This window comes from Manis pentadactyla, chromosome 11 (genome assembly GCF_030020395.1).
Source record: "Manis pentadactyla isolate mManPen7 chromosome 11, mManPen7.hap1, whole genome shotgun sequence".
Taxonomy (NCBI): domain Eukaryota; kingdom Metazoa; phylum Chordata; class Mammalia; order Pholidota; family Manidae; genus Manis; species Manis pentadactyla.
The window spans coordinates 124,284,212-124,307,689 of record NC_080029.1 but is presented as its reverse complement, the minus strand read 5'-3'; the positions used below and the strand labels follow the sequence as shown (position 1 = coordinate 124,307,689).

Sequence of the window (23,478 nt, the reverse complement as noted above, 5' to 3'; positions counted from 1 at the left end):
GTGAACTGAGGGTGTCCTAGTTGCAGAGCCTGTGCTAGGCTCGGAGGCTGCACTGAAGTATGATAGTAACAGCTCATTTTCACGCAGCACTTACTGCCTAGCCTCAGCTCCCCACTAACCTTTGTGATCTCCAGTCTTTATAAGCCCATGAGATGTGGGTTTTGCATCTGCTTAAAATGGACGAGATTCAGTCATAGAGAGGTGCTGTGAGCTGCCCAGGTCAGCCTACGAGCCTAGCTCATCTCTGGGAGATGTTTTGCACTTTGCAGTTCTGCGCACTGGCCTCCTGCGTGAGGTTGTGTTTCATCAGGAATGAGAGCAAGTCTGTGATTGGAACCTCACCCATCTCAGTGCCTCCCCTCCGACTTTGTTCCCACAGGTCTGCCTGGCTGACGCCGTGCTGCGGGAAGAGAGCAGCCGTGTGGCAGGTATTTTTGCTCAGTGCAAGTCTCAACAGTTTCCTGGTAGCCTGTGTAATATTGGTGGTGATTCTCCTGACTCTGGAACTTCTAATAGACATAAAGCTTCTCCAGTGTGAGTAGCAAGAGAGATACTTATACAAATACATATGATGTCAATATTCAATGTGCGCCCATCAGGGGTCCCCAACCAGCAGGATATTCACCTCCAGCCCTGAGCTGTTGCCACACCCCTGGTCCCGTGGCTCCTGGCATTACTGCCAGGGGGAATATCCAGCAGCTTCTCTCTCTGTCACCCCCAGCCTCAGTCTGCTCTGCTCCACCCAGTGTGGCCTCTTCGGTCCCCTCCCCAGCATTCATGATCAGAAACTGATGAGATAAAAAATGTTGGGGACCCCTGTATGCACTTTTAAAAAAATTGTTTCCATTCGGAATTTTCCAGGTTGGAATTTTCCATAGCTTATAGAGCTCCCATGTGTGGAGGTGTATCACCTTGTAATAACTAGTAATGACGGCAGCCACAATGATATGATTCCTTGTATTTTTATCCAGCTTTAAGTTGGCAGTGTGTATGTATAACATAATAGTTTTGAAAACAGTTTTCCATACATTTGACCCTAGCAGCAACCCCGTGAGATGGGCAAGACTGACATTCTCTCATCTTACAGACAAGGGAATTAAGATTCGGAGAAGTTAGAGGCTTTTGAGCTCTATACCTCAGGCAGGAGGTATTGAGCTGGAACTTCAGCCCACAGGCATTTAGTGGTATGGCCAGTTCTCTTTCCAACAAAGGTCCTCCTGGTGTTCATCCTAGTGTCGTGTGTGGGAGCCTGGCGCTCATGGCAACAGATGGCTCATCTGCTACCTCGCGTGCCCTTTTGGATTAGTGGAGGCGTGGCCCCACCTCCTGCCTGCCCGGCCACCGTGCCCCCACCAGGCCCCTGTTTGGTGCACCAGCAGAGAAGGCCAAGGGTTGGCTTAACTTAATTTTTGGCTCGGTTGAATGAGCAGTTCCTTGCAGATCTCCTGGACCACATTTCCCCAATGCAGACGGTGGATCATTCAGGTGCAAATAAAAAGGAGATGTAATTGTTGGTCCCCTAGAGATTTCCTTTCCTGCCATCAGCAGAATCCAGGACTATAGATCCAGCCACCCTCAAACCCATTTGGTCATCTTGGACTTGTTTTCTCCAGTTCCTTTACTGGACCTTCTGTGTTTAAGGCCCATCAAAGCTCCTTCCAAGTCCTATTAGCCTTCCCTACTCTCTTAAGAGAATGACAAGGAGCACAGAATTGCTTTTGTCTGATAAGCCTCACCGGGTTTGTGCAGCTGGTGGCCCCTTGGTTCCAATCAAAGTATCTCCCAGCATGAAGTGGCCACGATGGTTTTACACTCAACCTGTCTTCAATTATACCATGTTGTATACTTTCCCTCCCACTCATCCATACGTCTGCTTTTTATGAGGTCTAACCATTACGGAGTCTTTCTTTCCCTGGCGTGGGTTATACGTGGGGCCCTCGGCTATTCAGGCTGTGACAAGGTATTGAGTAGAACTGAGGACCAGCCGACAATGGAATTTTGCTTAAAATTAAGTATCCAGGAGATTGATTTTGGTGGGAGATCCAATAGCAGCTCATAAAAGGCATCTTAAATTCCATAAAACGCACAATCAGAGATTTATTGCTCTTCTAAAGCAAACCGTAAAAAAAGGCACAGGAATTCATTTGAGAAATAATGGGGAGAGATTTTATGTTTTCAGAATCACCTGGAGGGCTTTTCAGAGTGACACAGGCCTCAGCCTCTCGGTTCCCACCAGCATTCATGTGGGGCAGAGAGAATCCCCACCTCCACGCCTTGTCTTCGAAGGCTCAGATTGGCCCAGTGCCAGGAGGCCCAAAGCCTCCAACCTGCAGCAGGTCTTGCAGGCTTGTTCCCTCGGATATGCCTGACAACCAGGGTTTGGGATCTCAGAGCTTTGGGGAGACTGTGGGTTCCTCTCTTTTCAGCGAGCCCTCCCCACGATGGTCCTGGGCGATTTCCTTTGGCCTTCAAGGAATTCCCAGATGCCTGCTAAGCTGGCCCGGCCAGGGCCCAGGACAAAAGCGGCAGTGGCTGTTCAGCATCATTCCGGCTCCCGTCGGGCCCCGCCTCCCGCCCTCTGGGGAGCACCCTCTCCCCACTACCGTCCATCAGAGCTCCCCTGATCCCGGCCTGGGCTCCAGCACCCTGCTTGGAGACTCAGAGCCTGACAAACCGTGCTGTGCTGTGGCTGAGAGGCTGGTCTTGGGTCCCGTGTTTTGAAAGGGCTTTCCGGGGATAGTACCTTGACTCCAGGATTGCCCGGTGGGAGGTGGCACGGGAGCTTTGAAGGGCTGATGGCCGTCCCCACTCACGCTCTGGCGTCTGGAGGGCGTGGAGCTGCTGGCTCTGCCGCTTTCAGCAGGCTGATGCCTCTCCAGCCTTCTCCCCAAAAGCATCCTGGCCAACATGGCCGTCGCTGCCTCTCAGAGGCTTCCAAATGAAGAGGCAGAGCAAGCTTGCCTTGAGGCCCACTGACAGTGCCCTGTGCTCTGGGAGTGACCTGTGGCGGGGACTTCTGAAAGTCCACCTAGGCCTGACCGAAGCTGCCCACCCAGGTCTGAAACAGCATGTGCGTAAGCCTCCTGTGGGGGCTCCTCTCCAGGCGGACGGCTGCAGCACAGAGCCCCCGGGGCTGACGGGGCCGAGTTGGAGCCCCCTGGACGGAGGAAGGAACGGCATCGCCAGCCCCCCGGCCTCCCACCTCTTCCACTGCCCTGGGTGTTCTCTGCCTGACTCCATCCGATTCTAAATTTCACCCGAGTGGGCTCCAGGCCCCCAGAGATCTGCCCCTGTGCTGTGAAGCGCCTCTACCAGTGCACCTAATTCCTTGCTCCTAAATTGGCTCCTGTTATTGTGTGTGTTGCAGTTCCCAGTGCATTCCAGTTTGCTGGTGTAATTCACTGGATCAGCCTGGTCATTCTCTCTGTGTTCTTCTCAGAGGTAGGTAAAGACTGGGGCCCTGCAAGCTTAGGGCAACTCCTGTCCCGGGGAGGCCGAGCTTTACTCTGTAAGCATTTACTAGAGGCAGGCCCTCTGCTAGCTCTTGAGGCTACAAAAAGGGAGATGCAATACAGGGAGCTGAGTTCTATGCTAAGAAATGGCATAGCTGCCAACCTACTGGGGAGACAGGACCACAGTGGGTGGCTCCTGAGTGGAATCCCAGAGGACGGGCAGGTGCTGTCTAGGTTAAGGGAGGGTGATGACCTTCGTGAAAGTGAGACCGAGAAGGTGTAGCTCAGGGGGAACAAGTGGTTCATGTGGCCAGTAAGGAGCAGGCAGGAGGCTGGGCCGGCGCCTCGGGGCCTGGAGGCGGGGAGAAGAGCTAGGATGCTCTGGCCATGGTCTTGGGCACACGGGTGGTCCGGCCCCCGAGGCTGAGGCATGCAGAGGGTAGAGAAGGCAGAGCCACAGGGCTGGGCAGTGAGCTTGCCCAGGGACTGTGGGGAGCGAGGAGCTCTGGCTGGGGTGACAGCTGGGCCCCCTCAGTGTGAGCAAAGAGGCACATGTCTGGGGCGCTGAAATTAAGGAGCAAGGACACCCTCCACCTTTTACAGAGTCAGTCGATGAAGCCCAGGTTGGTATCTGTGTGTGTGAGGTGAGAGGGGAATACCTCCCGAGGCTCCTGGACACTTTTGGTGGGAGCTGGCACCCCAGGCTGGGACTGGAACGTGCGGGAAACTGGATCCCAGCATGTCCGCTCTGCCTCTGACACGTCAGCCAGGGCAGTAGCGCCTCTTCATCCTGTGCGTGGTCACGGTTCATTGAAGGACTGGAGAGTTTCAGGTGGAAATCACTTCTTCCCAGCAGAGCAGAGGACTGGCCCAAGTTAGCTGGTCACCGAAGTGCCCCCATCTCCACTGCCCCAGGCCCACATTAGCCCATGCGTAGCCCGAGGGGCCCTTCAGCACGGCCAGCAAGCGTGGGAGAAGGCAGAAATAAAAAAGACAAAGAGCCTGTTGTGCACATGCATGTGCTCTCACGCACACACACACACTTGGCTCACACCAACAGGGATGCTGCTTCCTCGGAGGCTCAGGGGCCCTTGAAGGAAGGAAGGCCTGCTATGGGAGAGGGACCCATGGGTGGGGGTGTGGAGGCAGAGAGTACATGACCAGGGAACCCAGGGAGCTCAGAGCACCGTGGTCCTCCTGGGGGCCAGCTCGGGCCCTGTCTGATGGTGCTCAGCGCCCACCCCCTCTCGAGTCAGAGGAGGGCTGGGCCTCCCGCCTTCAGTCTCGAGTCCTGAGTCCTGGTGTGGGACGTGGTGGGGCCGGGCAGCAGGCGTTCCAAGCACAGAACATTTGTTTCCAAGGCCTCGGCTCCCGCAGCCCACGGAGTTGGCCGGCAAGCCTGGGCCTGAGACTCAGATATGGCGGCAGAGCCCAACACTGCCCCTCCCAGGAGGTGTCCCGACCAGCTCACTGAGACCGTTGCCCTGGAGATGGCTCAACCCCCCAAACAATGCCTGCTCTCCAGGGCACTGCCCCTTTGGGGGCCGGCCTAGCCCCTCTTCTCTGTTCGCCACGATTCCCTCCCATAAACACATGGGCCACGGCCAGATGCCTCCTTGATGCAAACCTTGGAAAATGTGCCATGTGTCTGTGACTGCCACAGAAACGTTTAATCAGTTGCTGTAGTTCTTCCATCTGTCCCTCTGCATTGGTTTCATTGGCTTTGCAGAATTTATTACCCGGTGTTAACTTGGCATTCCCTTCCTGTCACTGCCGGAGACAAGCCACCTGAAGCCGACAGGCCCCTCTGTGGGGGACTCCCAGCCTCAGGCCCCCAGCCCCTCCAGTACACACGCCCAGCCGGGGAGAGGGCTGGTGCTCCCCACAGGCTCAGCGGGGAGAGCTGGCGGGCCAGGGGAGAGCGCCTGCACCCCTGACTTTGGACCTTGTTGAAGACAGGGTGGGGTGGAGCCATAACAGGAGTATCAGAGGAGCAACAGGGAAGTAACAGAGGGGTGACGGGGGGGCCTGTCTCCCCAGCACACCGCCCAGTGTGAGCAGAGGGGCTGGGACACAGTGATCTTGTGACAAGGCAGCCCAGCTCACAAACCTGGTTTTCCACGTTTCACGGAGCCCCCAGGTGAACTGAGCATCACAAGGGTGGAATGGTCTCATGGAAGTCCCCCTACCGCTGCTCCCCAGATGGTCAGGAGCTGTGTGAGGCTGTCTGTGCGCCTCACAATGACTGGGGTGCCTTGAATGACAAGGGCTGGGGAAGCCAAAGGCCCTTCAGCAGAGCTCAGGCCTGCATATTTGCCCACTGAAATGCCAGCAGCTCACATAGACGAGGAGAGCAGCTGAGGGGCTGCAGCTCATCCCCAAAAACTAAGCCCAGGGTCCGGTCTGTCACCAGTGTATCCCTCTGTGGCCCTGGTGCCAGCAGGTTGGCAGGGGAAGAATCTTGGGGAAAGACCAGGGCCAGGGCCAGCAGCTGAGAAAGCAAAAGCCCAACCCTACCATGCCTCTGACCCCAGACCCAACATGCCTGGCACACCCGCCTCACCTAGGGGGAGATGGATGTCCCCCCTCAGGGCCGGCGCCTTCTTCCTCCAGGAATACCTGCTGAGGGTGGGTTCACTCCAGACCTGCTTGGACCTAATGAGTGGGTGTTATTTCACAGGAAAATTCTGAGTTCTCGCCCAAAGGACCTCTGAGGCTGTAAAACCTTTTGACTTGTCCTGAGCAATACTCCACTCCTTGTTTTAACTAAGCTTTGGACAGCCCGGGAATGTGGGTGGGACATTTTACAGGTTGTGAAACTGAGGCTTAGAGAGGCCTGCCGGAATCAGAGATGAGACACAGGCCTCAGGTGGGTATATAATGCTCTACCCAGTCCTTTACCCATCTCAGAGCTCTGAGGGTGTTTCGGGGCTAGACAGTGTGGGCCCCAGAGAACAGACCTAGGCCTAAAGAAGAGAAATGTTAGGCTGGTTTGGGCTCAGTTTGAGGATGTCTGTTCAAACAGGCCAGTCTATTCGACAGTGAGAGAGATGCTTCTCAAAGTGGTGAGAGTGGGCACCCTTCAGTCAAGCAGGCTGTGTGGGCTCCTTGCAGGGACCCAAGGTAAAAGCAGGTGCCTGTGAGGTTTCTTGGGCCCTGGTGTTTTAGGTCAGGCAGGGTCACAGCTCTTCCACGTGGCCATGCAGCACCAAAAATGGGCAGAGTTTGGAATCTAGATGGAGAATTGTGCAAACAGTGTTTCCAAAGTGTATGCAGCCCCACCCTTGGCTGAGACCAGGGCGCTGGCAGCCACGGAGGCCGGCTGCTTCTCTTCCTGAGGTTGCACAAGGACCTGGGGCCTGGCCATCTGGGTCACCCTGAAGCGGGGCCCTAGTGCAGGCCAGCCAGCGGGTGCTGGGCCCACCCCCTGACAGGGGGAAGGGATGCAGAGAAGCCAAGCTGTTTTCTGGAAGAGGAGAAAGCTGACCCGCCTCCTAGCAGGAGCCTCGTGGCTGTAGCAGCAGCAGCTCCTTCTCCCTCCTCCTCCTCCTATTATTATTATTATTTTTTTTTTATTGAGGTAAAATTCATATAAAATATAATATAACCTTTTAAAGTATACCATTCAGTGATACTTAGTACATTCACAATGTACATTCATTTAGTACAACCACTACCTCTTTCCACTTCCAAAACCTCTTCGTCGCCCCCCAGGCAGACCCAGAACCCCCTGAGCAGTCTCTCCTCGCTCGCCTGCACCCCAGCCCCTGCCGGCCACTAATCCGCATTCTGTTTCTAATGTCTGTTCTGGGTATTTCACATGAATGGACTCACATGATACATGGTCTTTCACACATAATGTTTTCAACTTCCTCCAGGTTGTAGCTTGGGTTAGTGCTTCATTCCTTTTCTTTTTCTTTTTCTTTTTCTTTTTTTTATTAAAGTGTAGTTGATAAGTAATATTATATAGGCTTCAAGTATACAACAAAGTGATTCAACAGTTACATACATTATTAAATCCTCACCCCAGCTAGTGTAGTTACTGTCAACATAGAAAGATGTTGCAGAACTATTGACTATATTCTTTATGCTGTACTTTCATCCCCGTGAGTAACTGATACTGTGATTGAGATTTGGTGCCTCTCTCGCCCCTTCACCTATCTCACTGCTCACCCACCCCTGCCCCCCACCCCATGGTAACCACCAGTCACTGTTCAGTGTCTGTGAGTCTAGGGCTTCATTCCTTTTTATGTCTGAATACTAGTGCATTGTATGGATAGTTTTTCTATCCTCCAGTTTATTAAGGCTTCTTTCAACACCAGCTATTAAGGCCCCCTGCTCCTCCCCAGCACGGCCGCTCAGTGTTGGCCTGGGATGTGCTGGATCTCAGGGGAGCCCGGCCTGCTGGGCTATGGGTACCGAGTGCCAAATAAAGGCTACTGTCAAGCCAAGCCTCATATTTCCAGATCAGCAGCCACCCAAAGATTCCGGGTCTGTGAGGAGCCCTTCCCTCTCCTGCCTGCTGCCTTCTCCTGAGGGGGATCTCAGTCATCAGACAGCAGGCCGGAGTGTGGTGCTGTGCTTTATGCTCTGGGAGATGAGCCTGTGCACATTCCCTCAGTGTCTGACAAGAACATGACAAAATGGAGCTAGTTTGGCCTTGGAGTTGCTGTGTGGCCTTGGGCAAGTCACTGCCCTTCTCTGTGCTGTGGCTCCCCCATCCTTAACATGAGGGAATTGGGTCTGTCCTAGGGGATACCTTCCTGACCCCACCTGAGGTAGAGCCACTGCCCAAATTTATAAGGGAGAGATTTTATTCCCTGTCTCCCTCTCCAAGTTTCAGAGACGTGGGTGAAAATCTGGGTTCCAGACTTGCCTCTCCCCGAAGTGTGAGAGCCCTGTACACCATGTCACCCTGACCGCACCTGCCCCACCCCCAACAGTAACACACTGTGGCTGCCCCACCTCACAGGACAAACCTGATGGGATTACACAAGTGCCTAGAAAAGATGGAAGAGGAAGAAGTGGGTGCCATTCCAGAGCAGCAGACCCGTCAAGGCTCAGATTTGGTTTAGAAGGCTCGGCCCTGCCACCCCCACCCATGCCGCTGCCCTGTGCCTATTAGATTGGCACTGGGGCAAGCCTGCAGTGATGCTTTGCTGCTTTTTCGCCACTTCCAGGAGCCCTTTGATCTGGAATGCCACAGCCAGGCCTCCTTGTGTAGAGATAAAACACCTGTGCAGCTGTGTGTGATCTTGTAGATGACAAGAGGAGGGTTCAGCTTGCACTGAACAAACAGTACATTTGTTTGTTTATTATGACAGGTTCCTGCAAGATAACAGTCAAATATCTAAGTTTTAAAGTGAAATATATAAACAGTTTTCTGGTAGGTAGAAGTGCCCTAGGGTAGGGGCACCTTTTTCTAATTTGCATGAAGGTGCCACGTGAGCTGGCAGAGTTGTAGTCAAACTCTACATATTTTTATTTGGAAATGCCTGAGCCTGTGTTTTCCGCTTGAAAGGCTGTCCCACCCGCCTCTGCCTCTCTGAGTCCCTCCCTTCCTTCAAGGCTCAGTGCAGGTCCTCCCCCTTCACCTTTTTCAGGCAGCCCCTCCTGGCCAGGCCGCACAGACCTCTCCTGCTCTGAACTCCTGTTATCTCACTTCCTTGGGCACAGAGTTTGTTCCTAATTCTGCTGTGAGCCGAGGGATAGAAGGCTTTTTATATTCTTGTCTCCCTTGATCACCTGGCATAGGGCTGGGCATCTGACACCCACCACTGAAGGAGTAAATTGAAAAATCTGAGAAATTATTCTTCAAAACCTCTTTTCTACTTTCTCATTTGCCATGACCTTGACAATGATCTTAGGGAGCAAGAAATTTGAATGGAGAGATGAATTTTCTAAACAAGTTGGGATGTACTGTTTGAGACATCATCAAACTCACCATCAAGTGTGCAAGCTGAGGCAGGGTGACTGGCTCATCGGGCTACTAGACAAGGGATGAAAACATTGGAAGGGGGTGGGTCATGCAGCACAACACTGAAGGGCCTCCCTCCAGCTTTAAGATTCTAGAAATAATCCAGGCCCAGAGCATTCCACTTACCACTACGTTCTACGCAACAACTGACCTGGGCAAGTGGGGAGAGCTGACTAACACTCTAACTCCTGGAGGAGGAGCCTAGCAGAAAAGGAGCAAGTCCTCAGCGACGCCTAGGCTCACAAGCAGACGGAGACCTCACGCCAGTCACCAGACTGACATTCAGAAGTTGCTGGGAGGCCACTGGGCAGACAAACCAGAGGTCGGACCCCTGGTGCCTTGTGGTGCCTTATCTAGAGTGAATGTTGAGGCTCCATCTCATCATCCTGATGAATAACAAAATAATCTTCATGTTTGCAAGGATAATTCTGCCCCTTATAGAAAATAAAGAAAATACAGACAACCCAAAATAAGAAAACAAAAATTATCCACATTTTTATCATTCACAGATAACTACTATTAATTTAGTTTATGACTGGTGTGGCTTTTTGAGTGCTTAAGTATGCATGTATACATTTTTTCCTTAAGAAATATGGGGTCACAGTGGACCTGATACTCTGGAACCTGCTTTTCTTCTTGTCCATTAATGTTTTGCAAATGTCTTTCCATGTCATACATTCTTTTACACCAACATATTTAAGAAAATTCTTGCTAATTATTTTCTTTTACTAGAAATAGTGGAAGCACACCCAAAATATAGTGAAATCTTTTAATGCACAACTGTGTTCCCATCACCCACCTTTGTCATATCCTAACATTTTGTCCTTCTCCTTCCCCCATTTGTATGGATCTCCCCAGTTTAACCCTCACTTTGGAACTTTAGGCTGTTTCCAGTTTTCTGCCATTATAAACAATACCAGCCCTGAAGATTCACTCCTCTGCGTCCCCCAGCACGGGCTTAAAAGCAGCTTCCTAGAAGCAGGAAGGAAAATGTATTCTTGGCCAAACTTCCAGGTGTTGCTGTTGCTCGTGGCTCATAGCACCCTTTCACCCCAGCACCTCCTTGGTCAAGCTGGTAGTGACTTGAGCCTGTGTGACCCACCCCTCCTGCTCCTTACATGCCCAAAGTTCTCACCTCTGCCCTCACCAGACACTACTTCCCGGTGTCTCCAGCTGTCATGACTTATCCTCTCCTGTCCAGGCGGCAGTTTGTTCATACAGGCCAGTGGCACAGACAGGCCCAGCCTGCAGAGCCGGCCCCAGGTCAGCCTCTCGCCAACTGTGCAGTCCTGGGGAGGTCGCTTCGCTTCTCTGAGCATCAACCTTCCTCATCTGTCAGAGAAGGTTAAAAATATCCATCTTAGAGGGATTTTGTGAAAAATGGGATGATGTATATAAAACTCCTCCATTAGTCTGAGTTTTCCAAAGAAATAGAACCAACAGATATAGTAGGATAGATGGATGGATGGATGGATGGATGGATGGATGGATGGATGGATGGATGGATGGATGGGTAGATGGATGGATGGATGGATGGGTGGATGGATGGATGGATGGGTAGATGGATGGATGGATGGATGGGTAGATGGATGGATGGATGGATGGATGGGTGGATGGGTGGATGGATGGGTGGGTGAATGGGTGGATGGATACATTGATTGGTTCATTGTAAGGAACTAGTTCGTGCTGTTGTGGAGGCTGAGAAGTCCCAAGATCTGCAGGTGGGAATCTGAGGCCCAGGAGAGCCAGCGGTGTAGCCCTAGTCCAAGTCTAAAGGCCCGAGAGTTGGGAGAGCCGACGGGGTAAGTGTGAATCTGAATGCAGGGCAAGACCAGTGGCCCGATCCAACGACAGGCAGAGTGAGCCGCCTCTCCCTTACCCACCTCTGGTCTCTTCAGGCCCCCATGAATTTCACGAGGCCCCTTGGAGAGGGGCCATCTGCTTCACTCAGTCTATGGATTCAAGTGATTTTTTTGTTTGTTTTTGTTTTATGTAGGGCAGGCCCCCTGGCTTTCAATTTGGCTGCCTCGCAGATTCCCCTTCCAGAAGTTTCTAGAACTCCTGGGTCTGATTTCTGCTGGGGAGAGGTCCAGGGGAACTCAGCTCTGCGTGCTCTGCACAGCCGTGTTGCACAGCCCAGCTCAATATGCTGTGGTTGAGCCCCAGGTTAATTCAAGCATTAATCGCATCTGGAAATACCCTCACAGACACACACCCCATAATGTCTAACCAAACACCTGGGCATCCCGCAAACCAGTCCAGTTGAGTGGGAAAATCAACCCTCATAGTTCCTAATACAGGGCCTGGCTCAGAGGAGGTGCTTGATCAGTGGAAGCTCGTGTATTTCTTCATTCAGCCAACATCTTTGACTGACTGTGCCAGGCTCTGTAGGTGGTGCTGTGGGCTGAGGAGGCTGCGCTACATTCGACTGGGAAGCAGGCAGGCAAAAATGTGCCTAGTGAGAGAGTGCGGAGCTTAAGTCTCCCTCTGCAGTCGCGGACGGCCTCAGAGGGGAAGCAAACTTGCCTGCGGGTGTGTGACCTTTCAGGTGGGTAATGGGATGGAAGGACCTTTAGCAACAGTCACCGAATGCTCAAGGGGCAGAGGTGTGAGCCATTACCACATGTCTGGTTGTTGGCTAAGGCCAGGGAGATCGTGAGAGACGTCCTGGGGACCCCAGCAAGCTCAGGTCCTGAAACCCCCTCAGTGTCTCGCTCAGTAGGTGGGGTCTCGTTCTGAAGGCAGAGGGAGTCCCAGAAGGGCTCTAAGCAGGAGAGGGACATGATGAAGGCAGCCTTTTAGAGAAGGCCGCTCTGACGGCCTGTGCGAAGCAGGGATTGGATGTGGGGGAAGACTGGAACCCGGAGACCCTTCAGGAGGTGTGGTTCAGCTGCGAGAGGGCAAAGGTTTGAACCAGAAGAGGGTACGTGGGGATCAAGAAAGAGAGCTGGAGAGAGATGACGGAACTAGACTTTGCAGGACTTGGGACAGATGAGCACTCAAAGGCCGAGGGCGGAGCGTGTGAGGGAGACGGGGAAGGGGGCCCGAGAGGACGGCGCTGCTGTGCACCAAGCCGGTACCGCTGCAGGAGGAGGTCTAGGCCCGAGACACAGGCTTAGGGGCTTTGGGCATCAGGTGGGAGTTGGAGCCACGGGTGTAGTCGTCCAGGGCGGGGGCAAGTGAGAAGGGAAGAGACGGGGGCCCTGGGAAGCTGTTCTGGTGTGGATGGAAGAAAGGACGCCTGCAAAGGTGACTGAGGAGCCCAGGAGGTGGGAGGCGAGCGTGGAGAGCGTGGGATTCTTGGAACAGCAGGGAGCCCTTGAAGGGCAAAGGTGCGGCCAGGGACCCACACCGCTGAGCTGTGCTAGATGGACCGCAGGACGTCACCGTCAGGTCTGGCAAGGAGGGGTCCTGGGTAACCAGGGTGTGTGCGGTTGTACTGGAGAAGTGGGGCTCACATCAGACTGCAGTGAGCACGTGGGGTCGTTGCCTGAGAGGAGAGGGAGGGGCAGCGGCCCAAGGGAGACACTGGCTAAGTGAAGGGGTCTTAGAGCAGGAAGTCAGGGAGCTTCTTTAGGCGGAGAGGAAGTCTGGAAGGCGGCCTTCCCTGTCTTTTGTACTTCCTTCTCCCTCGCCCGAGCCCTGGCACGGCGCTCCCGGCAGAGACATCACGCAGTCCACGTCAGTCATTTAATGAGCTGACATCTGGTCGTTTTGTCTGCCACCTCATGCCCGTGGGCCTCCAACCCATTCCTTTAAGGCAGCTGGAACCTCCTGCCAAATGAACCCAGCACAGGGAGACGGTGCAGCCTGTGAGCACTGGAGGTACTGGCTACTGCGTCTGGTCAAGGAAGAGGCGGCCTGAGAAGGAGGCAGTCCCTCAGGGTCACCGTGCCGCATCGCCACAGAGGGAGAGGGTGCAAGGGTGGAGGGGCGAAGGGGAGGCCGGTGGTCCTGCTCTCGTTTTACCGAAGCATAACACGAGGGGGCGCCCTCGCGCTGCCCTGCAATCACGCCTCACCAGGCACTGGTCACCCAGTAAACCTTTCTTTTGCATACCAGTTCAGGACTGCTTTCGGCCCCTGCAAAGGTTTCTTGCATTTCTTTCTTTTTCCATGTAGCTGAATACTGGGCTCCATGTCTTCCTCTTCTGCTCTAGTTTAACCACTGGCAGGGGGCATTTTGGGGAGGGAGCCAGCAGCCAACTTGGCAGGGAAAACTTGCATGAGAGTAGATCTGCTTCTTGAGGAAGTGCCAGGGGTCAGGCCCCAGCTGCCTGGTACCCACTGTGGGTATTCCTTAGGCCAGCCTGGTCCCCTGAGCCATGTGCTGCCCCACACTCCACTCCCAGCTGCAGCGACACTCGGGCACAGGCTTAGGGCAGACATGTGATGGCCCCTTCTTCCCAGCTAGTGGGCCAGGTTTGGGGAATGGCTCCGCAGGAAGCCAGGCTGTCAGCACCCACTCTGCATGCCAAGTGGCGAGCCAGGGGGTCTGCCTCTGCCTGGAGAAGGTGTGCCTCTTAGATATTTGCATAAAGGCATCTTATAGACTAGCAGGTGCTTCTGCCTGCACATCCCAAGGTTCCCAAACCCAAGGAGCCTCCCCAGGCCTCATCCCAGGGAGAGAAGCGGCGTCTCCTAAGGGGAGGGGCTCAGGGCCCAGGCATAGGGAAGGGCTGGAAACCTCTGTGTCAGCTGACTGAGGCCAGGGCCAGGAGCAGATGCAAGGGTTCCACTTCCCCTCCTGCTGCCTGAAGCCTGGAGCCTGGACCCCTTCTCTGGGAGAGATGAGGAGAGTCCTTTCTCAAGAGCAGGGGTTGCCAAGGGAAAATATGGAAGCTTTGGGGTGGAAGGGAAGAGGGGCCTGAGGACCAGAAGGTTTGGCTGCTTCACTGTGAGCCTCAGTTTCTGCATCTATAAAATGGCACAAAACCTAAGCTTATAGTAAATACTCAGTTAGGTGGTATCATCCTTGAGGTTTGCCAAGACTGGCCTGTCTCATGTGCCAGAGCATCTTCATTCTCCTGAAGGCAAGGTTGAAATGAAGGAGGCTGAAAACTCTTTATCCCAGGTGCAAAAGAGGCCTCTCGGGAGCTGAGGATTCCAGTTCTCTCAGACCCTCCTTCACAGTGCTTTGCAGCCCTTGTGGGCAGGATTGTAAGGCTGGGAGCCCTGGAGGTGGGAGCAGGTGTTTGAATAATCTCTTCTCATCGCCCTGCACAGTAGTGACGAAGCTTTCCCCAGGAGTTTTGTAGCAGCTTGGGCAGGCATACAGCATGGGAGTGCCAGTCCCATTTTCGTCCAGGGGGATGTAGCCGGTGCCACATGGTTAATGAGGGAACTGGACTTTTGACTCCTGATCTAACACTCTTTCTCCTTGTTGCATCTGGGCATTGCAGCCTCCCTGCTTCCACCCAGGACATTATCACTTTGTACCCCCCCTGTGGTTCTGTCAGGTGCCCCCTCTGGATGCTTGCTAAAAAGGCATCTTCCTAGACCCTGCACCTAGAGATTCTGATATCTGGACTTCCATCAGAGCCCAGAAATTTGCATTTTAGGCAAACCCCCAGATGTTGCTAAGCAGTGGGTGCTTGTCTGTACACTGAGAAACACAAGCTATCAATGGATTAGTCCACCCAGGTCTTCGGAGGTATAAGACCTGAGCTGGGTGCTGTGAGGTGGCAGGCCAGTGTGGTCAGGTCCCTGGCTCTGGGGACAGGGGATCTGAGCACAGGCTACTGTAGAGGAAACGTCACTGGATGGGGTATTTCAGAGCTGGGTTCTTATTCTGGCTTTGACCCTGACTTGGAGCAGCCACCTCTAGGCCACTGTCTATGGCAGGGGGCTAACAAGGAGGCACTTCCCCAGCCCTCTCCACAGCTGCCTTTGGCTGTTCTGTTTTGAGGGGCTGAGTTAGGAAGGAAAGGCGCCCCCAGAGGAGGAGGGACTGAGCTGGGCCCCAGAGCAGCAGGGAAGGCTGGTGGTAAGGGCCCCGGCTGCTCTGCTTGCTTACCTGGAACCGCTCTGGCCCAGAAAGTCATTAAACTTCCACCCCTTCCTAGAGCACAGAGGCTCGGTGCTGTCTGCTTCTTGCTCCTCTGCTCCCAGGGGTCACTGGCTGAGTCTCGTGCCTGGCCAACTCCCTGCTCACCCCCCAACCCTACATCCCCTGGGCTGCTGCCTTTTCAGCTAAGGGCCGCCTTGCTTATAAAGAAGCAGGATGGTTCCTTTTTTGTGAGGTTCCTGGAGTATTGTGCTCAGAGACAGACAGTAGAATGGTGGTTGACAGGGACTGCGGGGAAGAGGACTGGTGAGTTAGTGTTTAATGTCCCATTGGGACAATGGAAACTTGAGATAGATAGTAGCGATGGCTGCATGACAATGTAAACGTACTTTATCCACAATACACTGTTAGAAATGATTAAAATGGGAAAATTCATGTTATGTGAATTTAACACAATTAAAAAAAAGAAGACGGGAAGCAGCAGCAGGAGAAATCCCATTCGCACCAGGCCCTGTTGCCCTGTCTGGTCCCAGGCAGGAGCCCCACAACTGGGAGTTTGGGGTGATGTGGCAGGTGCAACATTTCAGAGGAGACAGACACCAAGGTTTCGAGGTCAGCACATCCAGATGAAGTGAACAGCAACAGAAGAAACCAGAGCCATATGCGGTGTTCTTAAACAGCTTCAGTACACTATGTAAAGTCAAAGACCCCTGAATCCAAATGCTGACTCACCACCCAGTTCGTGAGTGAGTTTGGGCAGCTTCCTTAACCTCTGAGCTTCAGCTTCCCTCTCGTAAGGCTGCGGTCACATGTGAGGAGGGCTGGGGCAGGGTCTGGCGCTTACTGGGTATAGTAGATGCAAATGTTCACCTGATAAAGAACTGGAAGATTGCTATCATCTAACAGATCCCTCTGGCAGAAGGGAAAACTGAGACGCAGAGAAAGGATCAGACTTGCCTGAGGCCACACAACCAGCCCATTACCAAGCTGTGACCTCAAGGCATCTTGGGTCCCAACCCAGATCTCTCCCTGCCCACCCCACATAGAGCTGCCTTGCAGCTGAGCATGGGTCCCCTGGCCCAGAGATCAGAGACCAGGAGTGGCTGTCAGGCATGACCCTCTCTTTCTCAAAGATGGTGACATAGCTTGCTGCACCCAGTTCTCATCTTTCTCATCCCTTCATGAATCAGGATATTCTTTTATAAGGCAGAAGTGAATTTTGCCAGCCAAGCCTTTCTGTGGTATCACAAGTGTGGGTGGCGCCCCTTGGGCTTTCTGCAGTTTTGTTGAGTTCATAGGCTGGCCATGCACTACAGGCATATGGGAGAAGGGACACCATCTGGAGTGAATTACTGAAAATTAGTCATCTTGGTTCAAGGAAGGGCCTGTAGACAAATGGACCAGGACCAGCTTTTAAGTATCTTCTTTGGAGAAAAATACATCCTTTGGGGAGTAAACTGCGCCTGAAGGTGGTGGTATTGGTTATTGAGGGTTTTAGGGAATTGGCCATTCATGCATGCATTGGTTCATGCATTCAAAATGCATAAATCGCTCAGGCTCTACTCTATGCCAGGGATTAGGGGTAACTGAGAGAAATCAGACGGGTCTCCGGAGCCTTAACTGGGGGATCAGGCAGGCAATCACCACAGGGTGCCATAAAGGGCTGTAGGAGGGGGACTGGTGTTGCACTAAATATTTGCATACCAAAGAAAGAGGCCCTGAGCTGCGGAGGTGGGGAAGAACTTCACAGAGATGCCATTCGAGCTGAGACCAGGGCAGGAAGGCTCTTGCTAGGTGGAGAAAGGGGAAGGGGCCCTGCTGGATAGCACACAGGACAGGCAGCTTGTAGCTCTGGGGGACGCGTATTCCCAGCCCAGGGCAAATAAACCGGTGTAACGGAAATAAGTCTATAGGGACCTAGACCGGGAGAAACCCGTCTGCTACCCTCTACTCCGACCTTCCCCTCCCGCCCCCGCCCTCGCTCCCCAGTCCCGCCCATCCGGCCCGGCGCTCCTCTCCACCCGCCCCTTCCGGCGGCGGGTCCCCGGTGACTGGCAGGCTCCAGGCCAATGACAACAGGGGGGAGGAGCGAAGAGCCCCAGAGGCTGCGGGAAGAAACGCCTATTGATGACGTAAGCGGCTATGGCCCAGCGAGAGAGTCTGGAAATTGGAAATTCATCCCGCGCAGCTGTAATAAAAACACGAAAAACAGAGGGTTCTAAACAAGGCAGGCTTCATCTCTCTCCCATGGGAATCACAGGCCGTAGAGGCGGTTAAGGCACACGTGGTGGCATGAGGCTGGTGGGGGGACTCGGCCCACTTCCCTCTTGTCGCCCAGCCTTAATTGAAGACGGTCACCACCACGCTTAGGCACCCACACTGTAGTCTTTGGGAAGAGGGAAAGAGGAGGAAGTGCTAATCTCTTAAAGGGCTGGGTAATGCAGTTTGGCTGGATGGCCATGCTTATTACCTGATAATGGATAAGAAAGAAGAGAGAGATTGCAGGGAGGGGAGCCGCCGGCAACCTGCCACACGCAAAGACAAGGCAGAAGGGAGAAGAGCTTGCTGTTCGTAGATGTGTGGCAAGACAGGAGTGCAAGAGATGACCCTGGAGAGGGAGACACGGTCCTGAGTATCACTGCAAAGGAGCCGTGGTGTATTCCATGTGTCCTGGGAGCACCAAGGGGCATTGAGCAAGGCGCTGGCACTGACCATGATGCAGACTTGATCTAGGGCACTCACAGTGGGGTGGGGAGGACACTTGAGCTGAAAAACACTTCGGGGGTGGTGAAGACGTTTTCCCATAAGTGAACAAGGAAGCAGAGCCCTGGATTCTGAGCTCTGGAATCTTCTTTGCTGGGGGAAGGGGGTCTGGAGAGCAATAATGCAACCTCTTCTTATTTCCTCTCCTCAGACTGTTCTACGGATTGCGGTGCTTGGGATCTGGGATTACATCGAAAACAAAATAGAGGTAAAGACCAATGTCCATCCCCATCCACGAAGCCAGACATCCTGGAAGCTAGAAAATGTCAGTGTCCCATTTATCCCAGGATGGGAACCATGAAAAAAAGGTGGGCTTCTTCCCACACTGGACTCAGGGGTCTCTCCAACTCTGCACGATGGGGGTACTGAGGAGAGACGAATGAAGAAAGTTGCCAGGAAATCTCTTTGAAGTTCTGCAAAATTTTAAAAAGTTATTCTTGAATCATTTTGAAAACCTTTTGAAATGTTTTTGAAAACAAATAAATCCACTCTAAAATGGCCTAATGGTCAGAGGGCTGAGCAGGAAACCACAGAAGCACTTCTCAGCCTGGGTTTCTGCAGAGCATACCAGCCTCTCCGCTTCACGGTCAAGGGAATGGGGTGTGGCGGGTGGAGACGAAGGGTGGGGAGACCAGCTGTTGCTGGCAGTTCTGTGCACAGGATAAAGCAGGGTGGTCAGCATCTGCCCCTCACTCCTTCCTCATCCCCACACCAAGCTACTTTTTGCCTTTTTGGGCCTAATGCTAGGAGCAGACATAGAAGCCTGGCACATAGACATCTTAGACCAAGGCCAGACTGGAACAGGCAGATGGAAGGTGAAGGCCCAGGGCTGAATCACTCTGGCTGGGCCCCCTCCATTCCTAGCCCTGCCTCCCTGTGGGTGGCACAAGAATGCTGGGACATGGAATGTAGGTCCCACCCAAGAAGAGACAAGATGCTGGAAACACATGCTGGAGAAAGACACTTCGAGGAGCCCAAGGCTGTCTGAACAAAAGCTGGAGATGGGCTGAGGTGGCTTGGAAGAAAGATAGTGCTCAGAAACACATCTAGGAGTGGGGAGGTCCTTGAAGACTGGGGGTCAGGAGAGGCAGCCAGAGATAGTGACCTTCTGACAAGGGGACACCATCCTGGAGAAGGTGGCCAGCACCAGCTGCTTTGACCTGCTTCCGGGACATTCAGGAAGGTGGCCCAGGGCACTGAAATCCACCTCCTTACAGGTGTTTGACGGGGCTGTGATCATCCTGTCCTTGGCCCCAATGGTGGCGTCCACTGTGGCCAATGGGCCCAGGAGCCCCTGGGATGCCATCAGCCTCATCATCATGCTCCGGATCTGGCGAGTGAAGAGGGTCATTGACGGTGAGTGGTCCAAAATGGTCAGCAGGGTTGGTGGGGTGGCAGGCGGCTGTCCCAGAAACTGGAGCTGTCAATAGAGAGAAGAGAGACACCGAGTGTTGTGGGCTGGGAGTGAGGATCGCCCAGTCAGCCTCAGAGACTGGAGGGTGGAGACTGCTGGCACAGAGAAAACCAAGCCGCCACTGCTCATTCAATGTCACCTTTTTAGGAACCACTCACATGCTGTCCAGTTGTCACAGGCAAACACTTGAGTTTAGAGACCAGACTTTCATTCTGACATAGCTGTTTATTGGATGCCTCGATAGCCAGCCCTTCACATGAGAGTTACAGCAGGGCCTGCTGCTCTGGAAAGACCAGCTTTGTGCATCCCAAGTGTGCTGGTGCACAGCTGCTGTAGCTTCCTGTTGCCTGAAGACTCACTACTGGCTTTTTCCAGGTTGCTGGTCAAGATGTTGCTTCCTGCAGGGTCCAGCTCACCTCTGTATCCACCAAGGATAAGATGGGGGCCCTGCAAGCCCATTAACCTGCAAACAACTAGAGAATGTTTCTATGGGAGCTGCAGGCTTGGGGTGTCCTTCATCTCATGCTTCAGTCAGCTTTGCTCACACATGCTCCCATCTGGGTCTCCCTCTCCAGAAAGCGTCTGACCTGCTCTCTCTCATTGCCATCCTCAGAGGCAGAGGCCACTCCCTACTGTGCCCTGACCTGGTAGCTCGTGTGCTTCCAGAAGGTGATGGCAGCTCAGAGCGTGTCCCTCAGAGGAGGGAGGCCTGTGTTGGGAGGGGACCCAAAACCTCGTCCCTGAAGAAGAGGACAGGATGCTGGGATGGGGTGGCCAAAGGTCAAGGATATGGAGAGGAGCACTGAAATCATCTCAGGGAGGAGGGAGGAACCAATTCCGGTGCTCCACAAGGTGGTCCTTGGACCCTTGGGGACCTGACAAGGAGGCCCACCTTCCTGCACCTGAACCAGCAGTGCCACCAGCAGGTGGGCTGGCTACCTCTCCAGGGGGCGGGTTTCTGCTGGAGCATGGGCAGTCTGGGCTCAGGTGGCCACATGGAAGAGCAAGGCATGATGAGGTTGTATAGATGAGGACTCCCAAGATTTTTTTCCTTTAGGCAGCAAAGCTCTTACTTCTGCAAAATCTGGTGCAGACACCCAGTGTGGAAAATGATCCGGGAGTGGAGCTGCCTTGGTTGATGTCAGGTGCTTGCCCTCTCCCTTTTCCCTGTAAGACTACAGACTGTGTAGTATATAGGTCACTGCAGCCCTGAATTTTGGTGGCCAAGGACAGAAACTGTGGCCATGAGAATACCCCAACAGCATTTGTCCAGTAGGTGTGAGGCAGGAAGGGTGGCTTCTGGGATCCCTCATCTCCCAGACACAGCACCCTCCCCCTGGCTCCATCCCCATGTACCACCTGTGAACACTGTCTCATCAGAGAGCCCCCAACCCAGAATCTTCATTGATGTGATTGGGTCCAGTCATGGCAGCCCTAAGCCAGGAAAGGTTCAGGAGATCATCTGTCCGTTCCTCTCATCTGATAGATGGGGTGACAGAGTCCAAGAGGGATGCGGGTCACACAGCAGAGCTCTGAGCCAGACACAGAGCCCAGGGCTGCTGGCACCCGCCAGTGCTCTTCTAGCTGTCCACCCCTCCCCCATACACTCAGGGTCTTGATCTTGGCTCTGTCCCTGAGAACAACAGCTCCTTCAGCTCCTCCCTGCCAGCTGTGGACAGCTGCGCACCCTCACACCGATGGCCCTTGGCAGCCCGCATCGTGAGTGCTCTTCCCAGCTGTCCCCCTTTCCCTGACATGCCAGGTATTGCTTTGCCCCTGGGCACGTCACCATAGGGATGTGTTGCACATACTTTTGGATGTTGATTTGCTGCTCTCACCCTGGCTGTGAACTCGCTTCAGAAGAGCTCCAAGGAGGAGGCAGCAGCTGCCTAGGGTGGCCTCTGGGCCCTGGAGACAGGTCTCAGATATATGTGGGCTGCCTTCAAGTTCGAAGCAAACACAGAATGTCTCCTTTTTTTTCTCTGCGCCATCCCTGCGTCAGCCAGGGAACATCTGGAGGTTGAGAGGTTGTGGGCGGAAAGGGGATTTGAAAGTGAGATTTGGATAGTTGCAGAACGCAGTGGCAGGAGAGGCATGTGGTCGAGGTTTCTGGGGAGTCAGGAAGGGTTCCAGGAAGGATGAGGAGTGTGAAGGGCAGGGCCCGGGGTCAGGCCGGGACCACAGAACTGCCCGGGAAGTGGGGGGTGGGGCTCTGCGGGGCTGCTACTGGCTGTGAGGTCCCGGGCCCTCCAGTCCAGAGCCCAGGCTCTGCTCTCTGAGCCACAGTGTGTCAGTTATAAACGCGACCATCTGTGAGTAAAAGAGACCAGAATAACAGTGACTTGAGCAAGTCGGAAGCTCGCTTCTCTCACCTGGTAGCCTGCAGGCAGGCAGTCCAGGGCTAGTATGGGGCTGTCTGAAGTCAAGACCCCAGGCTCCTGCTACCTTGTCACTCTGCTGCACATAACCTACCTTCCAAAGCCGTCCCCATGGCCCAGATGGCCAGCCACCACCTCTTCACTTCAGCCGCCAGGAAGAAGGAAGAGAAAGGAGGAGAAAAGAAGATAGAGAGGCAAAAGGAAAGCCCCGGTTGCTTTTTCTTCAACATCTTAATTGAGGCATACCTCACACACCAGGAAACCCACAGTTAAAGTGCACAATTCATTGGTATTTAGTATGTTCATAGAGTTGGAAAACTGTAGGGGAGGTTGGGGTTCCTATGGCCAGAATCCTCACTGAACTTAAAACCACCTGATGGTGTAACTGGCCTGTTGCTGGGCTGCCACTTCCACACCTTTAGGCAATAAGCTGTTATTGTGCTACATAGAGAGCTCGGCCCAGTGCTCGGGGCGGAGGCAGAGGTGCTAGTGGTCGACCTCCCGCTGGAGAACAAGCCGGGTAATAAACCCTTTCACCCCAAAGGCTTTGCTGTCATTTTCTTTGGTCACATTGAATCCATAGAGAACTTGCCCGGGGCTGAAACCCATTGGCAAGACAATTGGCGTAGTCGGCAGGGTTCATTGTTGACCAAGGAAAAAGACAGGCTGCCCTTATGGGAGGGTTGCCTCAGCCGGCTGCCCCTGTGAATGGGGAGGCAGTGGATTGTCCCCCAGTGGGTATGTGGTCTGAGGTGGCTTGCCTCCTAGAGGACTGGGCCCCACCCCAGGACTGCAGGCAAGGGGAGGTGACCCCTGGGGCAGGAGGGGTGGCCCTTGGTATAGTAAGCGGATCCTTTGAGAAACAGAGTGCCCGGGAGGCAGCGGGGACTGTGGGTTGGCTGCTTCTCACAGCCTTAAAAAGGTCCACAGAGGAGACCCAAGAAATGGCAGCATGAGATTGTGAGCCACAAACTTCTGTGGATGCCCTGAGGAGGGAGATGGCCTGGATGCGGGAGGAGGCAGCACGAGAGCGTCAGCAGCAAGGGGCCATTGGAGATAAGATGGCAGCACTGCCAGGTGTCCTGAAGGAGGACGAGGCCATCAAGGAAAAAGATGAACTCCTGAGGGAAGCACAGATGGAGGTGGCATGAGAACGTCAGCTGTGAAGCATTGAGCTGAAGGTAAGAGAGCTTCTGAAGACTGAGGTAGCATTGCTGGGAGGCACAGCAGAAAAGGTAAAGGTTGCAGCAGAGGAGGCACTCCGGGGAGGGGAGAGAAAGGTGCCATCAGCCCCGGAAATGAAGGAGCTGGGGAAGGATGAAGGGGTGGTGCCGGAGGCACTGGCCCCTCCTGTATTGAAAGCATGCCCAGTGGTTGTAAAGAAAATAAAGACCCAGCAGCTGAAAGTTCCCCAAGGAGAGGAGCAGCCCCCTCCCCAGGTCATGGAGCACTCTATGGTCCACCCCTGTACTCAGGCTGAACTGGTGG

The 23,478-nt window shown here is 53.8% G+C and overlaps 1 protein-coding gene across 1 annotated transcript in view; it reads left to right on the top strand.

The window, feature by feature from the left end:
* Positions 1-23,478, top strand: part of TMEM266 (transmembrane protein 266) — a 160,675-nt gene that overhangs the window by 94,535 nt on the left and 42,662 nt on the right. The window contains 4 exon segments of the mRNA XM_036907596.2: positions 380-534; positions 3,368-3,441; positions 18,350-18,406; positions 19,416-19,554. Of these exon segments, the coding sequence (XP_036763491.2) occupies positions 380-534; positions 3,368-3,441; positions 18,350-18,406; positions 19,416-19,554 (425 nt within the window).